This window comes from Peromyscus californicus, unplaced genomic scaffold (assembly GCF_007827085.1).
Source record: "Peromyscus californicus insignis strain IS unplaced genomic scaffold, ASM782708v3 Scaffold_10__1_contigs__length_136768540, whole genome shotgun sequence".
NCBI lineage: Eukaryota > Metazoa > Chordata > Mammalia > Rodentia > Cricetidae > Peromyscus > Peromyscus californicus.
This window is the reverse complement of record NW_026294391.1, coordinates 11,636,137-11,657,474: the sequence shown is the minus strand read 5'-3', so window position 1 is coordinate 11,657,474 and position 21,338 is coordinate 11,636,137. Positions and strand designations below refer to the sequence as shown.

Here is a 21,338-nt window from a genome sequence, read left to right as displayed (position 1 = left end):
AAACTCTTATCATTAGGGACTGTGTGAAAGTGTTGCAGCTCGGAAGGGAAAAGGCTTCCTCAACAGAAGTGTTACAGCTCTGCTCCAGTGCGGGGAAGGTCTCCCCAATGCAAGTGTTACAGCTCTGAAGGGAAAGGTATCCTGGCAACGGGGAGCCAAGCACACCGAACAACAAACCTCACACGAGATTTATCGGGAGGGAAAAAACCAGGAGAGTGGCCGCCTCTAATCAGGGAAGAAGCAGCAGGGAACTGAAGAAAAGAAGGCAAAATTTATATAGAGTATCTTGGGGTGAGGGAGAGGGGTGGAGCTTTCCAGTGTGGCCTGGAATTGGGATTTTTTTTGTGTGTGGCTGGATCTTCGCTTAGTGATTGGTGGGATTCTGTTGCTTGGCCGTGGTCTTGGGCTTGGGGTGAAGTCAGGGTGAGGGTGTTTTCCTTTGCCCTGGTCTTGGGATCAAGTCATAGTAAGAGTGTTCTTTCCTTGGTCCCTTTACTCTACACTGAGTGTGGCTTAATTTTTATAGTGCTTGCCTAGTATTCAGAAAACCCTGGAATGCATCCCAACCATGGCGATAAACTAGGGGTGGTGACACACTTGAAATCACAGCACCGTGGAGCTGGAGGCAGGAAAACCAAAAGTTGAATGTACCCTCTCCTTTACAGCAAGGTGGAGGCCCTCTGAGCTACATGAGACTGTTTCATAAACAAACAAAAAAATCCTCTCACCTTGAAAAAAAAGGAACGTGGATCTCATGGAAATTTTAAGGTTGATATTTAGGAGTATCTCTCCATAGTCATCTCCCATTATTTTGCAGCTTTGACTATCCAGAAGGGTGGAGGGGAAAGGCAATCCTTTAGCCCCTGGAAATGTTCAAATTACCCTTTTGTTATCATCTGTGTGAGCACAAGGCTTGTGGTGTGATTGTGATAGGTTGAATCATCTGGAGCACATTTCTTTGTTTATGGTAACTATATAAGCATCTGGTGTCACTGAGGCAGAAGATAAGGAAATGAGATAGGGAAATGTTTAAAATAAAAGGTCGAAGCCAGGCGGTGGTGGCACACGCCTTTAATCCCAGCACTCGGGAGGCAGAGTCAGGCGGATCGCGAGTCCCAGGAAAGGCGCAAAGCTACACAGAGAAACCCTGTCTCGAAAAACGAAAAAAAAAAAAAAAAAGGTCGAGACGGCTGAGGCCGCCGGGTTCTAGGCGGTCGCGCTGGGGCCGCTCCGAAGAGGCTAAGCCGACCGCAGCTACTGCCATGATTGCGCCCGCCATGTTGCGTGCTCTGCGCAAGAACAAGACCCTTCTCTACCGAGTCCCCATGTTGTTGCTGGTTGTCGGAGGTTCCTTTGGTCTTCGGGAATCTTCACAAATCCGGTATGATGCTGTGACGATTAAGGTTGATCCTGAATTAGAAAAAAAAATTGAAAGCGAATAAAATAACTTTAGAGTCAGAATATGAGAAAATAAAGGACGCCACTTATGAAGACTGAAAGAATATTCGAGGCCCAAGGCCCTGGGAAGATCCTGAACTCCTCCAAGGATGAAACCCAGAAGCTCTTAAGCCTAAGGCAGCCTGACTGTGCTCAGTTTTTCAATAAAATGATCTCAACTGGACCTGTACTCCACTAAGAAGATACCAGATCTGTGCAAACCTGGATGTGAGTAATGTAATGGCTGAAAATTTTGATTAAAAAGTCAAATATAAATCTATAAAGACTTTCTAATCAGTCTACTTGCAAATGAAAGTAGCAGTGTTGAACACACACACGCAGTAAAAATGTGACTGCTGTTTTCATAACGTGCCACACATCCTCTTTTTCTGTCAGCCACTAGTGCATCTGCCTCGTTTTGGTTTTTGTTGAAAATCCTAGGCTTGAATCCAAATTTTCCCAATAAAATTGTGACTTTGTTAAATCTATAATAAATGATCATAATCTAAAAAAATAAATAAATAAAATAAAAGGTCCCAGGTTTCAGGTGGGTAACTTACTGACTGTACTTTCCTAGCCTGTGAGTTTCATCATTCTATCAAATGCTTCTCCCAGAATATTTTTTTAAAAAGGACTATTTTATGTTGTTTGTGGCTATTGTTAAAGGTGATGAATCTCTGACTTCTTTCTTAGCCCGTTTATCCTTTGTATATAGGAGGGCTACTGATCTTTTTGAGATAATCTTGTATCCTGCCACATTACTGAAGGAGTTTATCAGCTGTAGGAGTTCCTTGGTCAAATTTTTGGGGTCACTTATGTATACTATCATATCATCTGCAAATAGCAAAAGTTTGACTTCCTCCTTTCCAATTTGTGTCCCCTTGATCTCCTTTTGTTGCCTTATTGCTCTAGCTAGAACTTCAAGTACTATATTGAATAGATATGGAGAGAGTGGACAGCCTTTTCTTGATCCTGGTTTTAGTGGAATCGCTTTGAGTTTCTCTCATTTAATTTGATGTTGGCTGTTGGCTTGCTGTAAATTGCCTTTATTATGTTTAGGTATGTTACTTGTATCCCTGATCTCTCCAAGACCTTTATCATGAAGGAGTGTTGGATTTTGTCAAAGGCCTTTTCAGCATCTAATGAGATGATTATGTGGTTTTTTATTTCAGTTTATTTATATGGTGGATTACATTTACAGATTTTTTTATGTTGAACCATCTCTGCATCTCTGGGATGAAGCCTACTTAACCATGGTGGATGATTTTTCTAATGTGTTCTTGGATTCAGTTTGCCAGTATTTTATCGAATATTTTTGCATCAATGTTCATGAGGGGATTAGTCTGTAATTCTCTTTCTTTGTTGCATCTTTGTGTGGTTTGGCTATCAGGGTAACTGTATCCTCGTAAAAAGAGTTTGTCAATGTTCCTTCTGTTTTTATTGTGTGGAACAATTTGAGGAATATTGGTATTAGCTCTTCTTTGAAATTCTGGTAGAATTCTGCACTGAAACCATCTGGCCCTGGGCTTTTTTTGGTTGGGAGACTTTCAATGACTGTTTCTATTTCCTTAGGGGTTATGGGTCTATTGACATTGTTTATCTGGTCTTGATTTAATTTTGGTATGTGGTCACAATCCAGAAAATTGTCCATTTTTTTTACATTTTCTGATTTCATGGGGTATAGGTTTTCAAAGTATGATGTAATGATTCTCTGGATTTCCTCAGTGTCTGTTGTTATGTCCCCCTTTTCATTTCTGATTTTTTAATTTGGATATTCTCTCTCTGCCTTTTGGGTAGTTTGGATAAGGGTTTGTCTATCTTGTTGATTTTCTTGGAAAAACCAACTCTTTGTTTCATTGATTCTTTGTATTGTTCTCTTTGTTTCTATTTTATTGATTTCAGCCCTCAATTTGATTATTTCCTGGCATCTATTCCTCCTGAGTGAGTTTGCTTCTTTTTGTTCTAGAGCTTTCAGGTGTACTGTTAAGTCCCTAGTGTGAGATTTCTCCAACTTCTTTATGTAGCCACTTAGTGCTATGAACTTTCCTGTTAGCACTGCTTTATTGTGTCCCATAAGTTTGGGTATGTTGTGCATTCATTTTCATTGAATTCTAGGATGTCTTTAATTTCTTTATTTCTTCCTTGACCCAGTGGTGATTCAGTTGAGCATTGTTCAATTTCCATGAGTTTGTAGTCTTTCTACCATTACTGTTGTCGAATTCTAACTTTAAGCCATGGTGATCTGATAAGACACAGGGGGTTATTTTAATTTTTTTGTATATGTAGAGCTTTGCTTTGTCACTGAGTATGTGGTCAGTTTTAGAGAAGGTTCCACAGGGTGCTTAGAAGAAGGTATACTCTTTTATGTTTGGGTGAAATGTTCTGTAGATGTCTGTTAAGTCCATTTGAGTCATAACATCTGCTAGTTCCCTTATTTCTCTGTTAAGTTTCTGTCTGGCAGACCTGTCCAATGGTGAGAGTGGGTTGTTGAAGTCTCCCACTATTAGTGTGTGGTGGTTTGATGTGTGATTTAAGCTTTAGTAATGTTTCTTTTACAAATGTGGGTGCTCTTGTATTTGGGACATAAATGTTCAGAATTGAGACTTCATCTTGATGGATTTTTCCTGTGATGAATGTGAAATGTCCTTCTCCCTCTCTTTTGATTGATTTTAGTTTGAAGTCTGTTTTGTTAGATATTAGGATAGCCACACCAGCTTGTTTCTTAGGACCATTTGATTGGAAAATCTCTTCCAGACTCTTTACTCTGAGGTGATGTCTGTCTTTGAGGTTGAGATGTGTTTCTTGTATGCAGCAGAAAGATGGATCCTGTTTTCATATGCATTCTGTTAGCCTGTGTCTTTTTATAGGTGAATTGAGTCCATTGATCTTAGGCGATACTAATGACCAGTGATATATCCAAAAGATGCTCAATCATACCACAAAGTCACTTGCTCAACTATGTTCATAGCAGCATTATTTGTAATAGCCAGAACCTAGAAACAACCTAGATGCCCCTCAATGGAAGAATGGATAAGGAAAATGTGGTACATTTACATAATGGAGTATTACTCAGTGGTAAAAAAAAATGACATCATGAAATTTGTAGGCAAATGGATAGAACTAGGAAGAATCATCCTGAGTGAGGTAACCCAGATGCAGAAAGACAAACACAGTATGTACTCACTCTTAAATGGATATTAGACACAAAGCAAAGGATATTCAGGCTATAATCCACAAGGTAAAATGGAGGACCCTAAGAGGGACACACATGGAGGGCCTAGGAAGGGAAAATAGTTAAGATCTCCTGGGTAAACTTGGAGGGGTGTAGAAGGGAAGGGATGGGAGATGGGAACAGGAGGGACTGAGATGGCAGAGTGGAGGGAGGGATGAGGAGGGAGAGCAATGAAAGAGATATCTTAGTAGAGGGAGCCATTGTGGGCTTAGGGAGAAACCTGGTGCTACTGGTGTTAGGGAAATCCCCAGGAATCCACAAGGATGACATCAACTAAGACTCCTAGCAATAATGGAGAAGGTGCCTGAACTTACCCTCCCCTATAATCAGATTAGTGACTACCCTAATTGTCATCATAGAACCTACATCAAGTAACTGATGGAAGCAGATGCAGTGATCCATAACCAAGCACTGGGCTGAGATTCTAGACTTCAGCTGAAGAGAGGGAGGAGGGATCACAGGAGCAAGTGAGGACAAGATCATGATGGGGAAAACCACAGAGACAACTGATCCAAGCTGGTGGGAGCTCATGGACTCTGGCCTGTCAGCCAGGGAACATACATGGGACTGAATTAGGCCTCTGAATGTGGGTGGCAGTTATATGGCTAGATCAGTTTGGGAAGTTCCTAGCAGTGGGACCAGGGCTTATCCTGGGTGCATGAAATGCCTTTTTGGAACACATTCCCTGCTCGAGGGATTCCTTGCTCATCCTTGACACAGAGGGGAGGGGCTTGGTCCTGCCTCAACTTAGTGTGCCGGACTTTGTTGACTCCCCAAGGGAGGCCTTACCCTTTCTGAGGAGGGGATGGAGATGGGATGGAGGAAGGTGGGAGGCAGGAGAAGAGGATGGAGGGGAAACTGGGATTGGTATGTAAAATGAAAAGGACCTTTTAAAAATAAATAAATAAATAAATAAATAAATAAATAAATAAATGCATTTTCAAATGTATCCAAAGATTTAGTATCATGTATAAATGTTACTGTTTCTTGATTTCAGGTAGCAGAAAACATTTGTAGAAGAAGTTAGGACAGAGAACCCACTTGACTGGGTCACCCTGGCCTGTAATGAAAATGAAGCAGATCTTCAGCTTAGCTTCCCCATAGCCTCAGGCAACGTATTGAGGTCACTGGAGAGTAGGGAGAGACCCATATCACCTTCACAATACATCCATTTCTAATTTTCCTGAATACAACATTGTGCCCATTGGAATGATATGATATTAAGATACATACAAGGGCTGATACAACATGAGGCTGTGAATAAAGGTCTTATCTGGGATGTTGAACAAAAAGTTTAAAGAGCCTAGAGTGTTAAAGCCCATGAGGCACATGCTTTGAACTGAGTAGAGGTGAGCAGAGTGAAGTTCATAGACTTTAGTAATTGTGATCCAGGGGTCTTGAGATGAGGGGTGGTCATCTAGGCAATCTGCTGATAGTCTGCGGGATGAACAAATGGTTTCCAGGAAAAGCAGAAGATCAACACATGAGAGAAGCAATGGCAGCAGGCCCCAGGACACTGAAAGTGATGGGAAGAATGGTGAAGCACCGGACACACACAGAGAAAAGAGCATGAAAATGACAAGCTATTAGGACTTAAGAAAAGCCACCATCAAGAGGATGGGAGGAGCTCCCTGAGCTAGGAGTCCCCTAGGGGCCTCTGGGTCAGGTGCTTACTAGACTTCCAGGGCATTCCACTTTTCAGACTCCCCACTCTTCTTCCTGATTCATCCGATTTCTGCCTGTTAGAAATTTGTAACAGTTGAAATGTCCTGGAGGAGGATGACACAACCCTAGTGACTGCTCTTAAAGGAGTCATTCCTGCTTTCCTATGGATCAGCCTAAGATCACTTGACCCTCCTCCATTACGCAGTCTCAGGAATCAACACGGACTGCCAACAGGTTTAACACTGATGATTTCTCTGTCTACTTACTGCTGTGGGGTTGATTTTAGGATGTTAAACAGAGAGAAAGGGACTCTTAGGGGTAGGCCATTAGGGCCCACCTAGAGAGCTGCTCTAGAACTCAGTTGGCATAGGGCAGCTATTTGATGATGGTGTGCTACACGGATGAAGTAACCTATAAATAGTAAGATCACTAGAATAAGTATAATCCCTATGGAAAACATGATAACAAAACAGTTGGGCAACTTTGTCCTCATTACAGGAGAATGGGTAAGGAAATTGAAGGGACTCTGGCCAGCCTAGGCCTGGGAAACATGGCTCTGGCAGGTGTAGCATGAATCTTAAAGAGTCTTGTTAATAAAATCAAACCTGAGGCCAGTTATTGGGGTGATTTCTGGAAGATCGGAGAAGCAGAACAAGCCACAGCTACCTCACCTTGCCAATTCCTCAGCTGATCCTGTTTCCTCAGACTGGAAGCTTCTGAGTCCTCATCCAGAATGAATCTCAGCTGAACTGTTGCTCAAAAGCCTCAAAGCTTAACCAGCCAAAAGATTCTAGTTTCTGGTCCTCATGCCTTATATATCTTTCTGCTTTCTGCCATCACTCCCTGGGATTAAAGGCTCACTTTCTGGGATTAAAGGCATGAGTCACCATGCCTGGCTGTTTCCAATGTGGCCTTGAACTCACAGAGATCCAGATGGATTTCTACCTCTGGAATGCTAGGATTAAAGACGTGTGCTACCACTGCCTAACCTCTATGTTTAATATTGTGGCTGTTCTGTCTCTGACCCCAGATAAGTTTATTAGAGTGCACAATATTTCGGGGAACACAATACCACCACAGGCAGGCCTTGCCCTTCTCCCCCATCCCCTCTGCCTTGCTACAAACCATTAGATTACATTCTTAAAGCTAGCCACCAAGGTCTACTCCCTTATTTGGGCATGTCCTCCTACTGAGACTGACTCCCAAAGTCCAGCTATCAAAGTATTGATGTCCAGCAACAAAAAGCTCCCTTTGGCTCATTTAATTTACATGTCTAATTAAAATTAAATACCTCATTCAAACATGGGTATAGCTGTTGGTATTTTACTCTTTTTAATCTTTGGGGGGCTTGCCACCCAGCTCCTAAATAAATCACACACAAAGTCTTATTATTACTTATGAATACCTGGCCTTAGCTTGGCTTGTTTCTAGCCAGCTTTTCATAACTTAAATTATCCCATCTACCTTTTGCCTCTGGTCTTTTTCCTTTTCTTACTTCTGTATATCTTACTTTCACTCTTACTCCGTGGCTGGCTGGCTCCTAGTGTCCTCCTCTCCTTGTTCTCTCGTTCCTTTCTTTCTTTCTCCCTGATTTTTTCCTTCTATTTGTTCTCTCTGCCTGCCAGCCCCACCTGTCCTTTCTCCTGCCTTGCTATTGGCCATTCAGTTCTTTATTAGACCATCAGGTGTTTTAGACAGGCACAGTAACACAGTTTCACAGAGTTAAACAAATGCAACATAAAAGGATGCATCATTAAACAAATGTTCCACAGCATAAACAATTGTAACACATCTTAAAATAATATTCTGCAACACACGGGGGGGGGGTTCCCCTTTTACCTTTATAAACTGCCACTTGCCTATGGGCCACGTCTGTCTTCTCTGTATCTAGAAGCAGTCCTTTGTGCTCACCCCCCATGACAAATACCCCTTCCTCCTCTCCCTTGTTCGTTTCCCATTTTCCCTCATCCTCTATCTCGTGTCTTATTTGTGGTCCTTTGTCCCTCTGGGGCAAATAAATCTCCCTTGTGTTGAGAACTTGGTCTTGGGGTCTTATGCTGATACCAGTTCTTTCAGAAACCATAAAAAAAACTCATTGCAGCCTTTGTCCTAAGTGTCAGCAAGGCATATGGCTTCCTTGATGCCCTTTTTCCATTTCAGGTGCACACCATGGAGCTTCAAAACTGGTCTAGAATACTGTCCTCACATTCAAGGAGGTCAGAGCTAAGTCAGGGGAATCACATACATGTGCAAGCAGCACACAGAGCCATGCTGTGCTGTGCAGGGTCATGTGGGTGAAGACAGAGGAAATCAGGAGATGACGAGGAATAGAGCTTGGGCCAGGGAACCATAAGCACCACTAGATGAACACAACTGTGGAAGTACAAAGAAATTTAAGGAACTAATACTTGATGGCACATTAAATATTGTCTGGGGGAGGGAGAGCTTTAATGATGAATAATAAACACAAGTAAGTATTTAACATGTACGGGGTGTTTACCCACCAACCCCACAGTTCCCCAGAGTTTTCTTGAGTGAGAGCAGGAAGAAATATTAGATAGAAGGATTTAGATTGTGGAGATAAACAGATAGAAAATCAGGATAGCCTCAAGAGGGCCTAGAACCTATTCCAACGGGCCCTGGCTGTCTCTACCCTAGGGTATTTCTAGAAATGCCAAGGGGTGGAGCAAAAGACCTCCCCCCAGCACAGCCAAGTGCAGACCATCTCAGACACCTGCACTCAGGCCCGTGGTCCAATCATCCTCTCTATGCAGACCTGCTGGGTAAAGCCACGAGGAACCTGAAAATGGGCTCTCACAAACATGCACTTTTGCATATGAATATTGTATTCCAATGCTTTCAAAAGAGCACTCAGGAGTAGCTTCCACAAGCTTCTCATGTCAACACATTGTGTACTTGCAGATCTTCATCTTTTTGTAAACCCAGAGAAGTAATGCGATCTACAGGAGGAAAGAGACATGCAGCATATGTCCCTCTTTGGCAGTTATCAGCTGCATGTCTTCATGCAAGTTACCATCTTTCCTTTGCTTTGTTTCCTCACTAGGATGTGCTCATGGTTAGGATGGCTTGACTCCTGGGATGCCCACAGAAGATGGTCTGGCTATTAGTGAAACGCTCTTACATAGGTAAGGGTAAAAGTACTAATCTTCTATTGCTTATGAGCGAACTTTATTTTCTGAATTGTCTGAACCTACCAATAGAGTTACTATGTTATCATTTGCCTAGGATAAAGGAATGGAGTACTATGAATGGGAATATAATTTGAAAGAACATGAAAAGTTTTTTTTTCCATTCTGTGTGGGAAAAACTAAATGTTTTCCTGATAAAATTTTCATTTACACTCTGTAACCTGTTTTTTACTGATAATTTAGTTTTCTATGCAAACTTTTAATTTCATGCAATCCCATTTGTCAATTGGGTGGAGGAAGGGGTCAACAGGAGGAGTAAAGCCTAATTGGATAGGTAAATAGGAGATGAAGATGAACAGAAGCACAGTATTATAAAAATGGCACAATGAAACACATTACTTTGCTTGTTAATTAAAATAAAACTAATTAAAGATTAGAAACAAAAAAATTCAAGTTAAAGCCATGGTCATGAAATCCTTGCTTTGTTATGAGAGAGAACCCTTATTTAGCTTCCCCAGGCTCTGGCTTAGTATGCCAGAACTTATCCCTTGTGTCCCCTCCCTTCTCAGTGAATGGGGTCACTCCTTTAGCCTGGTATGCCCGAGACAGGCTAGAGGGTGGGAGAAGGATGAGAAAGTTCAAGACAGTTGTAGAATATAAAGAAATAAACATTGAAAGGACATTTGATCACAGTGTCACCACAAAAGTCCTTTTTTTGTATAGCTTTTAGATAGGTTTATCTGATGAAAGACCATCATACTTTTTTTATTTAAGAAATTTTCTGTTCATTTTACATACTAACCACAGTTTCCCCTCTCATCTTCCTCCCGCTCCCCCAGCATCCCCTCCTCCATCCCCTCCTCCAAAAGGGTAAGGCCTCCCATGGGGAGTCAGCAAAGCCTGGTACATTTATTTGAGGAAGAACCCAGCCCCTCCGGGACCATCATACTTTTAAGACATGGATAGGCCCATGGCTGGGAAACCTTGTGCAACTTTGGTGCTCATGTCAGGACACTGGAATACTTGGTCTTAAGTGTTGTCACCAACACCACTTTTTGAAGCTCAAATCCTCAGCCAGCTAAGGTTAACGGGATACACAGTCTGTGAGCTCCTGTATAAAACAGCGTTTCCCCAGTACTTGGGACACTTTCTGTGAACACGAGTGAGAAAAGAAGGGAAGGAATTGCTGCTCTTAGCATAAATGCTTTTCCTGACTGCACAGAAGAAAAATGCTATCCAAAAGCTAGATCTTGGCTGAGCTAATATTTTCAGATTCATTGATTTCACAGAAAAATAGGGTTGGAACAGCCCTGTCCATTCTGACAGAGATTATAAATGAAAGCCACCGTGGGAACTTCTAAATGTCCTAATGAATAACTAGAAAGAGGGAAAACAGATTTTAATACATTTCATTTAGTCCAAAGTATTCCAAATCTCATCATTTCAATGTGTCATCAATGTAAAAATAAGAATAATTTGTATTCACTTTTGTGGTACATCTTCAAAACCTGGTGTGGGGGAAGGGCCTATGGAGCCAGGGGCTAGTAAAGCTGCCCGCCAGCCCCCCACCCCCACCAGGAAAGTGTAGAGGGTGGAACCCAAGTTGTTTACAAAAAATATGATTGGAGCTTCAGGTCAAGAAAGATGATGTCAGTACATGATTCCCTTGTGAGCAACACTGCAAATACTGTAGACTAGGCGTGTGATTGGGTAACCTTTAAGATGATGTCCAATGGGGCATTTGTCCCCCCCCCATCTTGTTTTCTTTATGCTTTAAAAGGAGCTTGTTGTTTTTAAATAAATGAGTCCTTGCCTGACTTGGCTCCCTGCTGTGGCTGATTGTCTGGGGCTGGGGGAGGGAGGCTGGGGAAGCAGGGAGCAGCCCACTTACCTTTCCTCAGTTCCAGGTCTCCCTTTTTGGGGGACCTAAGTTCCCGGTGGGGCAGGACCCCACAACCTGGTGTGAGTTCTGTGCTTACAAACGTATTAATTTCATGTGTTCTGTGATAGCACCATTACTAGCTGTCACACTGAGGTAGACATTGTGATATTACTTATCAACATTAAATGCTAAGATATTTTAACATGAAATGAAGTGTATTTAGTCTCCTTGGTAACATGTTTATGTTATTAGGCATGAAAGCATTTGTCAGAGAATATGCTATTTTCAACTTGTATCTCCAGTTCAGCTTATCAGGTCACACATACCTTAGTAGCATCAGAAAAGTGATTCACACTTCCTGTTGCATACTAGTCTTTGTTCATGCAAAGCATCTTTCTTTTGAGGGTATTCACTTGCAGTCCTTGGCCATGGGATAATAAACAGGTTCTGAAAGTATTCACTGTCTCCCTAATCAGAAATAAATGTTAATATTCAACCCACTCAAAAGGTTAGTTTGGGGACTGAGGCAGTGGCTCAGCAGTTAAGATCAATTGTTGCTTCTGCAAGGACCCAATTTCAATTTCCAGCAGCCACATGGTGGCTCATAAAGAGCCGTAACTCCAATTTCAGGGGATGCAATGTCCTTTTCCAATCAAAGTGGGCAAAGTCAGGAAGAATTGCTCTATTTGCCATCAATCTGTGTGCCTTCCATTGTATCATTTTGAAAGTCATCTTTTAAAAGATGTTAAATGTGTTTCTTTTATGTGTATGAGTGTTTTGCCTGTATGTATGTATGTGTACCACATCAATGGCTGGTGCCCAGAGGAGTATTTTTGTTGTTTCAGTTTCCATGGTGATACTTAACTAGGATTACCAAAGAAGCAAAATATCAGTGTCTCTAGTACACATACATGTACCTGCCCTACCACACCTGCTTGCAGATGCTAAGTAACTTCCATTGATTACCACGGTAAGCCTATGAAGAAGAAAATAACTCTGAAACAAAAATTTAAGACTTTCTCTGAAGTTTGGAAAGGAAATATAACAATGTCAATATAGCTATAAATATAGTGATGCCAATTTCCTACCTGAGACAGATCCAAGCAAACCAAAGAAAGGCTGTGGAAATCTCCAGTGCTTAGTGTTTTAGAGCTTGGCAAATAATGTGGTTCCTAAGAATATATGGTCAAATGTTGCAGAGAGTTCCTCTATTTCACGTTTTCCTCATATTCCTGTGTATTTACATATCGGGCCCCCAGATCTTAGCACAACTGACTCCATGATGGAGGTGCTATTTAGCTTGTAAAACTCAGCACATAGACAGCACCACTGACCAAAATGAAAACAAAGACCTAATCCATCAAAATCCACAGTTCTGAGAAAATCTCTAAATGTATCAATCTTGCTTTTTGGCTTCTGTAGTTCTGCTTCTGGCTCACTGTTCTTGTTAACTGGAGTATGTCAACCCAGGACATGGATTTGTGTGTGTGTGTGTGTGTGTGTGTGTGTGTGTGTGTGTGTGTGCGCGCTTAAAAGCTCACCCTGAGAAAGATTTGGGTCTACCCTAAGATCCCAAACACCCAGTGTAGTTGCTGACCTAATAAAGACTTTCTGTTGGCTTAAACTTTTGTCTGAACAATCTTCTCTGGTGAATACCCCACAACATTTCTGGAGGTCCCACTGAGATTCCAGAGACCAGACCTCAAGACACTGGGGTCTTGGAGCCCCTTGGAATGAGGAAGAGTGTGACAGTCAGGGGACTCCCAGGGGGTGCACAACCTGAGGTGTTCCAGGTCCCCAGAGCTCCCTTTGATCAATCACTGCCTAACGCTTCAGAGGGGTCTGACACCTCTACCTCCAAAGGAAACAAATTAGAAAGTCATCTTTGTCACCTCCAGAGTCTGGTTAAGGCGCCTTCTGTTTGGACACATAGGAGAGAGGTTGGACATGGCTGCTGATCCAGTGTCTGAGGATCCATGTAAGATGTCACTGGATTCCTCTGTCTAAGTGTATGAATGTGTGGTGGCCACCCATGGTGTTTTTACTGTGTGTGTTTCTGTCACTTTTGTTTCCCTGTACTGACCAGTGACTTTCTCTGGTGTGAGACCCTCCCTCCACATGGTTTAAGACATGTGCCCCCTCCTGTTGGGGACCTAAATCCTTTTGGCTTTGCCTGGTCACCCAGAGAACCCCCAAAATCCTCCACCTGTCCCACTCCAGGAGCAGAAGGCTTGCTTTTTTTGTTGCTTGACCCCTGCTGACAGTCAGGGTTGGAGCCTGTGTGGAGGGAGAGGGACCGGGCCTCTCATCCAGGGCCCCTGCCACCTGAGCAGAGTGCACACAGGGAGGGGAAACAGTTCCCCCAGGTGAACATTCCTTCAGCTCTGTGCCTGCTCTGAGGAACCCCAGGGAAGGGGCAAAGGTCCCCTGGGGTGAGCAGGAAGGAAAAGAGGAAGTTCCACTGTCTTCTCTATCAAGATTTATATCTATTTTTCAATCAATGATCTGTAAACCCCACCATTCTCTGAAAGAAAAATTAAAACAGCAGCAGCAGCAGCAGCAGCAACAACAACAACAACAACAAAACAAACAGCCCCTGGGCTGGCCAGGTGGGCAGGGGTGTTGCTGCCAGGCAACACAGCTTGGGCAGAAGGAATTTTCCCTTCTGTCCAATACCGACCATGGAGACTTAAAGCAATATTCACCAGGTCCTTTTTAAAAGATTAAAGACAGCTGCTGAAAGTTTCCTTCATTTCCCAGTCAGCCCCAGATATTAAAATAAGTTACAAAAGTTAAAAAATTCAAGGTATAAGCAGGTCCCAGTTGCCTGAGGTAGCTCAAAGATGTTTAATAGCAGAGAACTGATTGGGACAAGGCGTTTTGCCTAAACTGAAAGCTGCCGTCACCTTCTCTGATGATGAGACATGGTTAGACTTACAGATAGCCAGCAAAATTTTGGTGTTCCACCCTCTGTCAGAGACTATCTCCTAACTGATAGTTGTGCCTCCAATCAAAAGATACGGTTGGGCTGTCTCTCAGACTGACAACAAAGATTCCCAGGGGTAAGGGCAGACACTAACCCCCCCAGGACTCCCCAACACTAAGTTCCTACCAGTCCAGCTACCCCGTCCATATTAAACAGTACCCAATGACCCTGGACACAAAAGGGAAATTGCAGTCCATGTTGCCTGGCTTGAAGAGACAGGCATCCTGGTGCCCTGTCAGTTTCCCAGGTATACACCTCTCCCACTTGTGAAAAAACCTGGGACCTCTGATTCTCATGAGTCTGGTTCTTCTAGAGAAACAGGTGTATGCTGTCTTGGATCTGAAAGATGCATTCTTCAGCTTCCCATTGGCAGAAGTGAGTCAATGTTAATCCCATCGGTTGTGAATAAGACCACTACCACAGTTTAAAGCCAAATTTGAAGCAAGCTTTAATTAAATACTGGCCAAGTTGATGTACTCTCTGGCTAAATCCATCTCTTGTTTCCAAGAAAATGGCCCCAAACCACATTTTGCAGGGGCTTAAAAAGGCAAAATCCATAATTCACCACATTTCTCACAAAGGTCCAGTCAGGGGCAAGCAAACATCCTGATGTACTTCTTGCCTACATGCCTCTTGCCTATATCCAATCAGGGTCAAGGGTACATCCTGACATATTTCCTGCCCACATACTTCCTGCCCACATGTGATCAAGCACACCCCGTGCAGATGGGCCAAACAGATTTGTTTAGGGGAGTGAAGACATGTGCCTTGTTATCTCCCATAAACAATAGCCGCCAGAATTTCAGGAACTATCTGTCCTTGGGTAAGGGGCTTGCAGATCAGAGGCATTTTTGTTTCATGAATTTCTTAGGCATGGTAATTAAGACTTAAAATTTGACTCTCACATCAACCCATCTTTGTTTCTAAATGGACAGACCCAGTAGGAGGTTATAGTGGGCAACATACTTAGACCAGGTTGTCCCAGGATTTAAAGACACTAAATGCAGACTTCCTGCCCTTCTGTCAGAGGTTTCCTGGAAAATAGATTATAAAAGGACCACAGAGGGACTGCTGCAAGAGTTACAGACCATGGGCTACAAAATGTCATCTAAGAAAGCCCAACTTTGTAGACGGCTACCTATCTTGGCTACCTAACTGAGGGGAGACAAAAGGAGCCTGTCTCAGAATAGGGTTGCTGCCATCCTCAGATCCCAACTCCAAAGACTAAGAGGTTCCAGCGTTCCTAGGTGCAGCTGGATATTGCTGCCTCTGGGTACCAGAGTTTGTGGAAACAGCAAGGCCTCTATACACCAGCACAAAGTGTGTGTGTGTGTGTGTGTGTGTGTGTGTGTGTGTGTGTGTTACTGAGCCCCTAATCTGGATTGAGACTAAACAAAAGACAAAGGGGGTTTAACCCAAACTTTGGGGTCATGGAAATGCCCCGTGACAAACCTGTCCAAAGAACTGGACCCTGTGGCGCAGGATGACCACCTGTTTAAGAGTTGTGGCAGTTACTGCTGGTTCAATGAAAGAAGGCAAACAAGTTAACTCTGGGCCAAGATCTCATACTCAGCATCCCACAACACAGTTGAGACCCCCCCCCCCCCCCCACAGGCCCTACTCCTGGCTCACTCCAGTGTCAGGTTTACAAAACTCACCACCATCAATCCTGCCACCGCCTTGTGTGGTGACGCAGGGGCTCATCCATGAGTGTCAGGAGATGAGAGATGAAACCAGGTCTGTGGGGGCTGCAGCAGAAACATATCTCACCAGTACCTTCCATGCAAGAGTGAAAAGAGAAGTCACCGTGTCCCAAGAAGCAGCCCTCCATCAGACATCAAATATGCCAGTTCTCCCATCATGCACTTCACAGACTCCACAACTGTGAGAATCAAATTCTGGGTTTTGGTAGTTGCTCAGTTGCTCCTATCTTGTTACAGCAGTCCCAAAAGATGAAATATGCTGTTTTATACAGTTTGACTTTTTATTGTGGTATAATGCGAATTCACAACAGAGTGAAAGGTAAAATGCCACTGTATTTTACTATACTGAAAACATTCATGGGATCAAGTCAGCTTATTAAATACTATCAAGATGAGACGATGAAATATTTTGATGAAAAAGTCTCTTACAGACTGGAACTTTTGCTGGACTTCACTACCATGGTTAATAATAAATATACCTTGAGGTCACTTAAGACTTAAGACTGCTATCCTACTGTACACTCAGCTTGTTGTTTAACCTGCTTTTAAGGGAAAAATGTAGCAGCCAACCTTACTTGCCTTGGATTTCCCATGTAACCAACTTTTTCAACCCAAGATAATAGATAGCTGTGATCTTAAGTTACATACTCTTCCATTCCCCCGGCCCAAGAGTAATGCCTGAGTGTTTGGGCATGTATTGTGATAAATATTTACTGAAAACAGAAAATAAAGTTTGAAAAAATCTTGTAAGATGAACATTCACCACTAATGCTGAAAGTAACATGGATATTACTTGTTAAACAATGGTGTTTGTAGTACTATTTGTTATCTGGGTAAGTTGGGATCAATTGGAGTCAGTGACTTAATCTCTTACAAAGCTCTGTTAAAGATTTCTGTAAAGTATCTCTCATTCCTTCCACAAGTGGTGATTTCTGTGCTGTTCAATAACAGAATGAGCAAAGCTCTTTGTTGGGGACACACACAGGGATGGACACACACACAGGGACAGAGACAGAATTACAAGATACCATTCAGGCAGGCACAGTTTCACACTAATTCAACAGACAGACAGGAATGACAGGAGACACAGGGAAAACAATGTAGAGAATTCAAATCTGGCTGGTTCTTGGTTAACACCAAAGTGAAGTGCTTTGATTTCTGTCTTTAATGGAACATGGATGCATTATTGGTGACTCCGAGTTTATTATTAATGCATTCAAACCGGCCACATTTTGGTGCCCCATGTGAGGAATCGCTAATGCATTAAATATATGCACCAAGCTATATTGTAATGTGGATATATCAAGGTACAATACCCAGAAACAGCCTTTCTCGGCTCGTTCATCTCTAGGCCTTGTCTCAAGCCTTGTGCTACAAGGGCATCTGCTGGTGTTAAGTGTGATTCCCCATGAATCTCCCTCTTTCCATGTTAACATGATATTGCCGTTGTTCTGGTTGTTTATGCAGCCATTTCTAGGAGAGACTGTTTCACAGCAGACTTCCTGGTCCTCTGGCTCTTACAAACTTTCTGCCCCCTCCTTCTTGATGTTTTCTGAGCCACAGATGCTCCCCATCATCTGATGATATCTACATTGTGCCTAGTTGTAGTTTTCTGTGGTGCTCTCCATTTGCTGTAGAGAGAGGCTGCTTTGATGAAAAGTGGTAGCTGTATTTATCTGTGGGTATAAGGGTAACGTTTAGAATGTAGTAAGGAACTGTGCTGTTCTAGTAAAGTAGATTCTTTTCTAAGGTCTATGACCTTACTATTCTGGGAAGCTGGCTGGATTTCCAGTACCATGCATGATTTCCCTCCTGCTGAGTGGCCCTTAAGTCAATGAGAGAGCTGTCAGTTGCCACAGAACAGTGAGTGCCAATCACTGCACCTTTATGCCTAGCTTGCCATGCTGGTAATTGTCATGGTTCACGAGCGTTGCAGCTGGGTGGAAGATGTATAACTGCTTCCTTCCTTCCCTAGGCACTTGGCACTGTATTTTCTGGAACCATGCAAGCTAGACTGTAGGAAAGAGGTTTCTGGCGAGATCCAGGTCAAATCATCTTAGTCATGCATCCTAAGTGTATGATGTCTTCAGCAACAGGGGCCTACCCTCAACCCCTGAGAGGCAAGAGGTTGTCTACAATCTATTTTGTATAGGGAGTTACTTGTACTTATCTGAACAACCATTCAAAAGGAGGTTTCTGGTGCCCACTCTTGGGGTTTTGCTAATCTATCATTCTTGAGGGGAGCATTGCCAGCCCAGTCCTCAACTTCCTTTAACACACACACACACACACACACACACACGCACACACACACACACGCACGCATGCAGGCACACAGGCAGGCACACAGGCAGGCATGCACACGCACACACACACACACTTATGTGTATTGTATATGGTTTTAAGTAAATATTAAAATAATATTGAATACACATTTCCATAGAAACTTCCTTTGAAATATAGGTCAAGACAGGAACAACCTGAAAGTCCATGAAAAAGACCGATAAATAAAGCATGTTTTTTTTGTTGTTGTTGTTCACACTATGTAGAACAGAATGGAGGAGACTGCTGGTGGGACACTCACTTGCATGTCACAGTAGAATCCTAGATATTCAATCCAGATCTCCTAGCAACTGAGTAGCCGCAACAAAACAAATTCCTGAAGTTGAGGTAGTGGCCCCACAGTCAGGAATATGGGAGATCACAGGATGCCAGGAAACCAGGCCCGGCGGACAATAAAGCCAATATCTCAAGACACTACTGGCAAGTCTGTGTGGAAGGACTCTTCCAAGTGTTTCTTAAAGCACAGGAAAGAGCCGCTGAGGTTGCCCACCTCTGTGGAGGGCCAGCACCGACCCTCTGTTAAGGAACGGCCAGATGACTTCAGGAAAGTCGGGACAGCAAGTGAAGAGCTGACCCCGCGCAGCATGGAGGGTACCATTTTCCCTACGATTTTTCGTGGAATGCCCAGTCCGGTTGCCAACAAGAGCCCGAGAAAGCAGATCGATGACTCGGGAGTGTATCATCCACTTTTGCCGGTCCAGCAAACACGAAGAACCTTCTGGGACGACATAGGTTTCCGCCAGAATCAGAATCTGCTGACTCCCTGGCCTCGAGGAGAAGAGAATTCCGCAGACATATTAATCAAAATGCTGGAAACACCAAGACCTAACAGGATTCTGGAGTACAAGTGGCCATATTGGGAAGATTACAGGGAAGCAACCAAGCAGCCCACCAACACCTGCAAACAGTCCCAAGGCAAATTAGATCTGGAGCCTCACAAGCTTCCCTGGTCATGCGAAGGCACTTGGCTCCATGACGGCAAACCCAGGGGCCAGGATATGCTTAGCTCTATTTATTACAAGTACATATACAAAGGAGGGGATGACGTCCGTGACTGGGCTGAACACCACCGAGATGCCATGAAACAAACTGACACGGGATATGAAAATCAACCGAGCTACGAAGAATCATCTGCCAAGAAAACGGATCCGCCCACATTTGATCTCAAGTATGGCAAGAAAACGAGCAAAGGGAAGGACATCAGACTCTCCAAACAGGACTCCAACTTCGATACAAAACTCCAAAAACAACACGATCCTCATAAATCCAGCAAGGAGATTAGGTATGAATCATCATCATACCTGAAAAATCACCGGTTGAAAACCCTAGAAAATGAAGACTCTGTAACAGATTCCAATGAACTTGAACTTCAAGGTGAAAACATTGGTAATCCAGAAATCGCTGGAGAAGCTTATGAACCAACTGACTGGAGATACTTCATAAGCAAGGAAGAAACTACACCAAGCACCCTGGAGCAGATGTTTATGAAGAGGAGATGGGGTTATGAATGTTCTACTCCTACATCAAACATGTTTAAAGATTGTTATTGGATCATGGATACAGGTGATGACGACGATGACGACGATGATGATAAACATGAAGAAGAGGAAAAAGCACAGGAACAGAAGAAAGAAAATAACTAGATGTCTTTCTAATTATGTCTTATTTGGCTATATCTTGTGCGAATTTTACACATCAATCAAATTATACATAATGAAATAATTCTCATTGATCTGTCATGCCTTCACAAATATGTTAGATACTTTGTCAATTATGGGATGAACATTCACATGTACTTTTTCCACAGTTTTTGTAGCATTGAAGATATTACATCATTACATGAATCAATTATAAGAATGCATAAAACCGTTAATAAAAACAATTAGTCTAAAAAAAACCAAAAAACAAAAAACAATTAGTCTAAATAAGATCCAGTGATGGCACTAACAATATGTGAAGAATCTGAAAACACTGTAATTACACAGAATAAAAGCAAACTTGAACAGCTCTCTGTGGATTAAAACTTAATGAAATAACTGTTGCAATTATTTTGTCCACCAAAACTTGTAATCAATAGCCAAATAAATGTGAATTCATCTTCTGTGATAGTAGCTGTTACTAATTATTTTAATTTCAAATTCATTTGGTGTTTTGCAATATTAATTTCAACTTGTTTTTCTGTACAGAACATTAACAAAGCAGTAGATATTTTCATTTATTCTCTTTGTATATGTTCTGTGAGAACAGTTATGATTTAATATTTTCACAATTAAGTCCTTATCACATATGGGATTTGCAAATATTGCAATCTCATAGCACCTTTTACTATTTTGTTTCTTTTCCCTGAAGAAAGTGTTGAAGTATCTCATTTGTCTTTCTTTGCATTCATAGACTATGCTTTTAATATCATATCCAAAAAGTTAATTCTCATACAAATATCCAAGTCATTTCTCCCTATGTTCTTTTCTTCCAAATAGTGGTGTTATGATGTCAGATATTACATTTAAGTGTTTAGTCCATTTTGGATTCATTTTTTTTCCTGAAGTTAGGTTCTCAATAACTAGAAGATGCAGAGGACAAAATGGATGCTCATATAGTTGGTAAAAGAACGGAAACGGGGAAAACACTTTCAAATGTTAGATTGAATTTAATTCTACTTCATTCCCTCGCTTGTTAACAATTCACACATTTCTATAATCATCTTCACCCTTCACAAATATTGTGAAGTTGTCTCCGCCACTGGTGACTTATTTTTTTCCCCAAAGTCATTTTGCTGGTTGTATATAATAGAGAGTTTCTATTGGATTGCATGCGTTTGTCATAATTTTTCATAACCATGTATGCCTTGGAGACTTTATAATGATGTGGGTCATTCAGTATGTTAACCTTCCCCCATATCCCATGATATGTATCTTGATACATACCATTCCATTTTTAACAT

General features: G+C 42.3%; 1 protein-coding gene and 1 pseudogene across 1 annotated transcript; both read left to right on the top strand.

Moving 5' to 3' along the window:
• Positions 1-1,262: 1,262 nt before the first annotated feature.
• LOC128114383 (cytochrome c oxidase assembly protein COX16 homolog, mitochondrial-like) lies at positions 1,263-1,769 on the top strand (annotated as a pseudogene).
• A 16,978-nt stretch (positions 1,770-18,747) lies between these two features.
• On the top strand, positions 18,748-20,040 carry LOC128113632 (protein FAM47E-like). The gene has a single exon (XM_052743456.1). The coding sequence runs from the start codon at positions 18,748-18,750 to the stop codon at positions 20,038-20,040; it is 1,293 nt and encodes a 430-aa protein (XP_052599416.1).
• Positions 20,041-21,338: the final 1,298 nt, after the last annotated feature.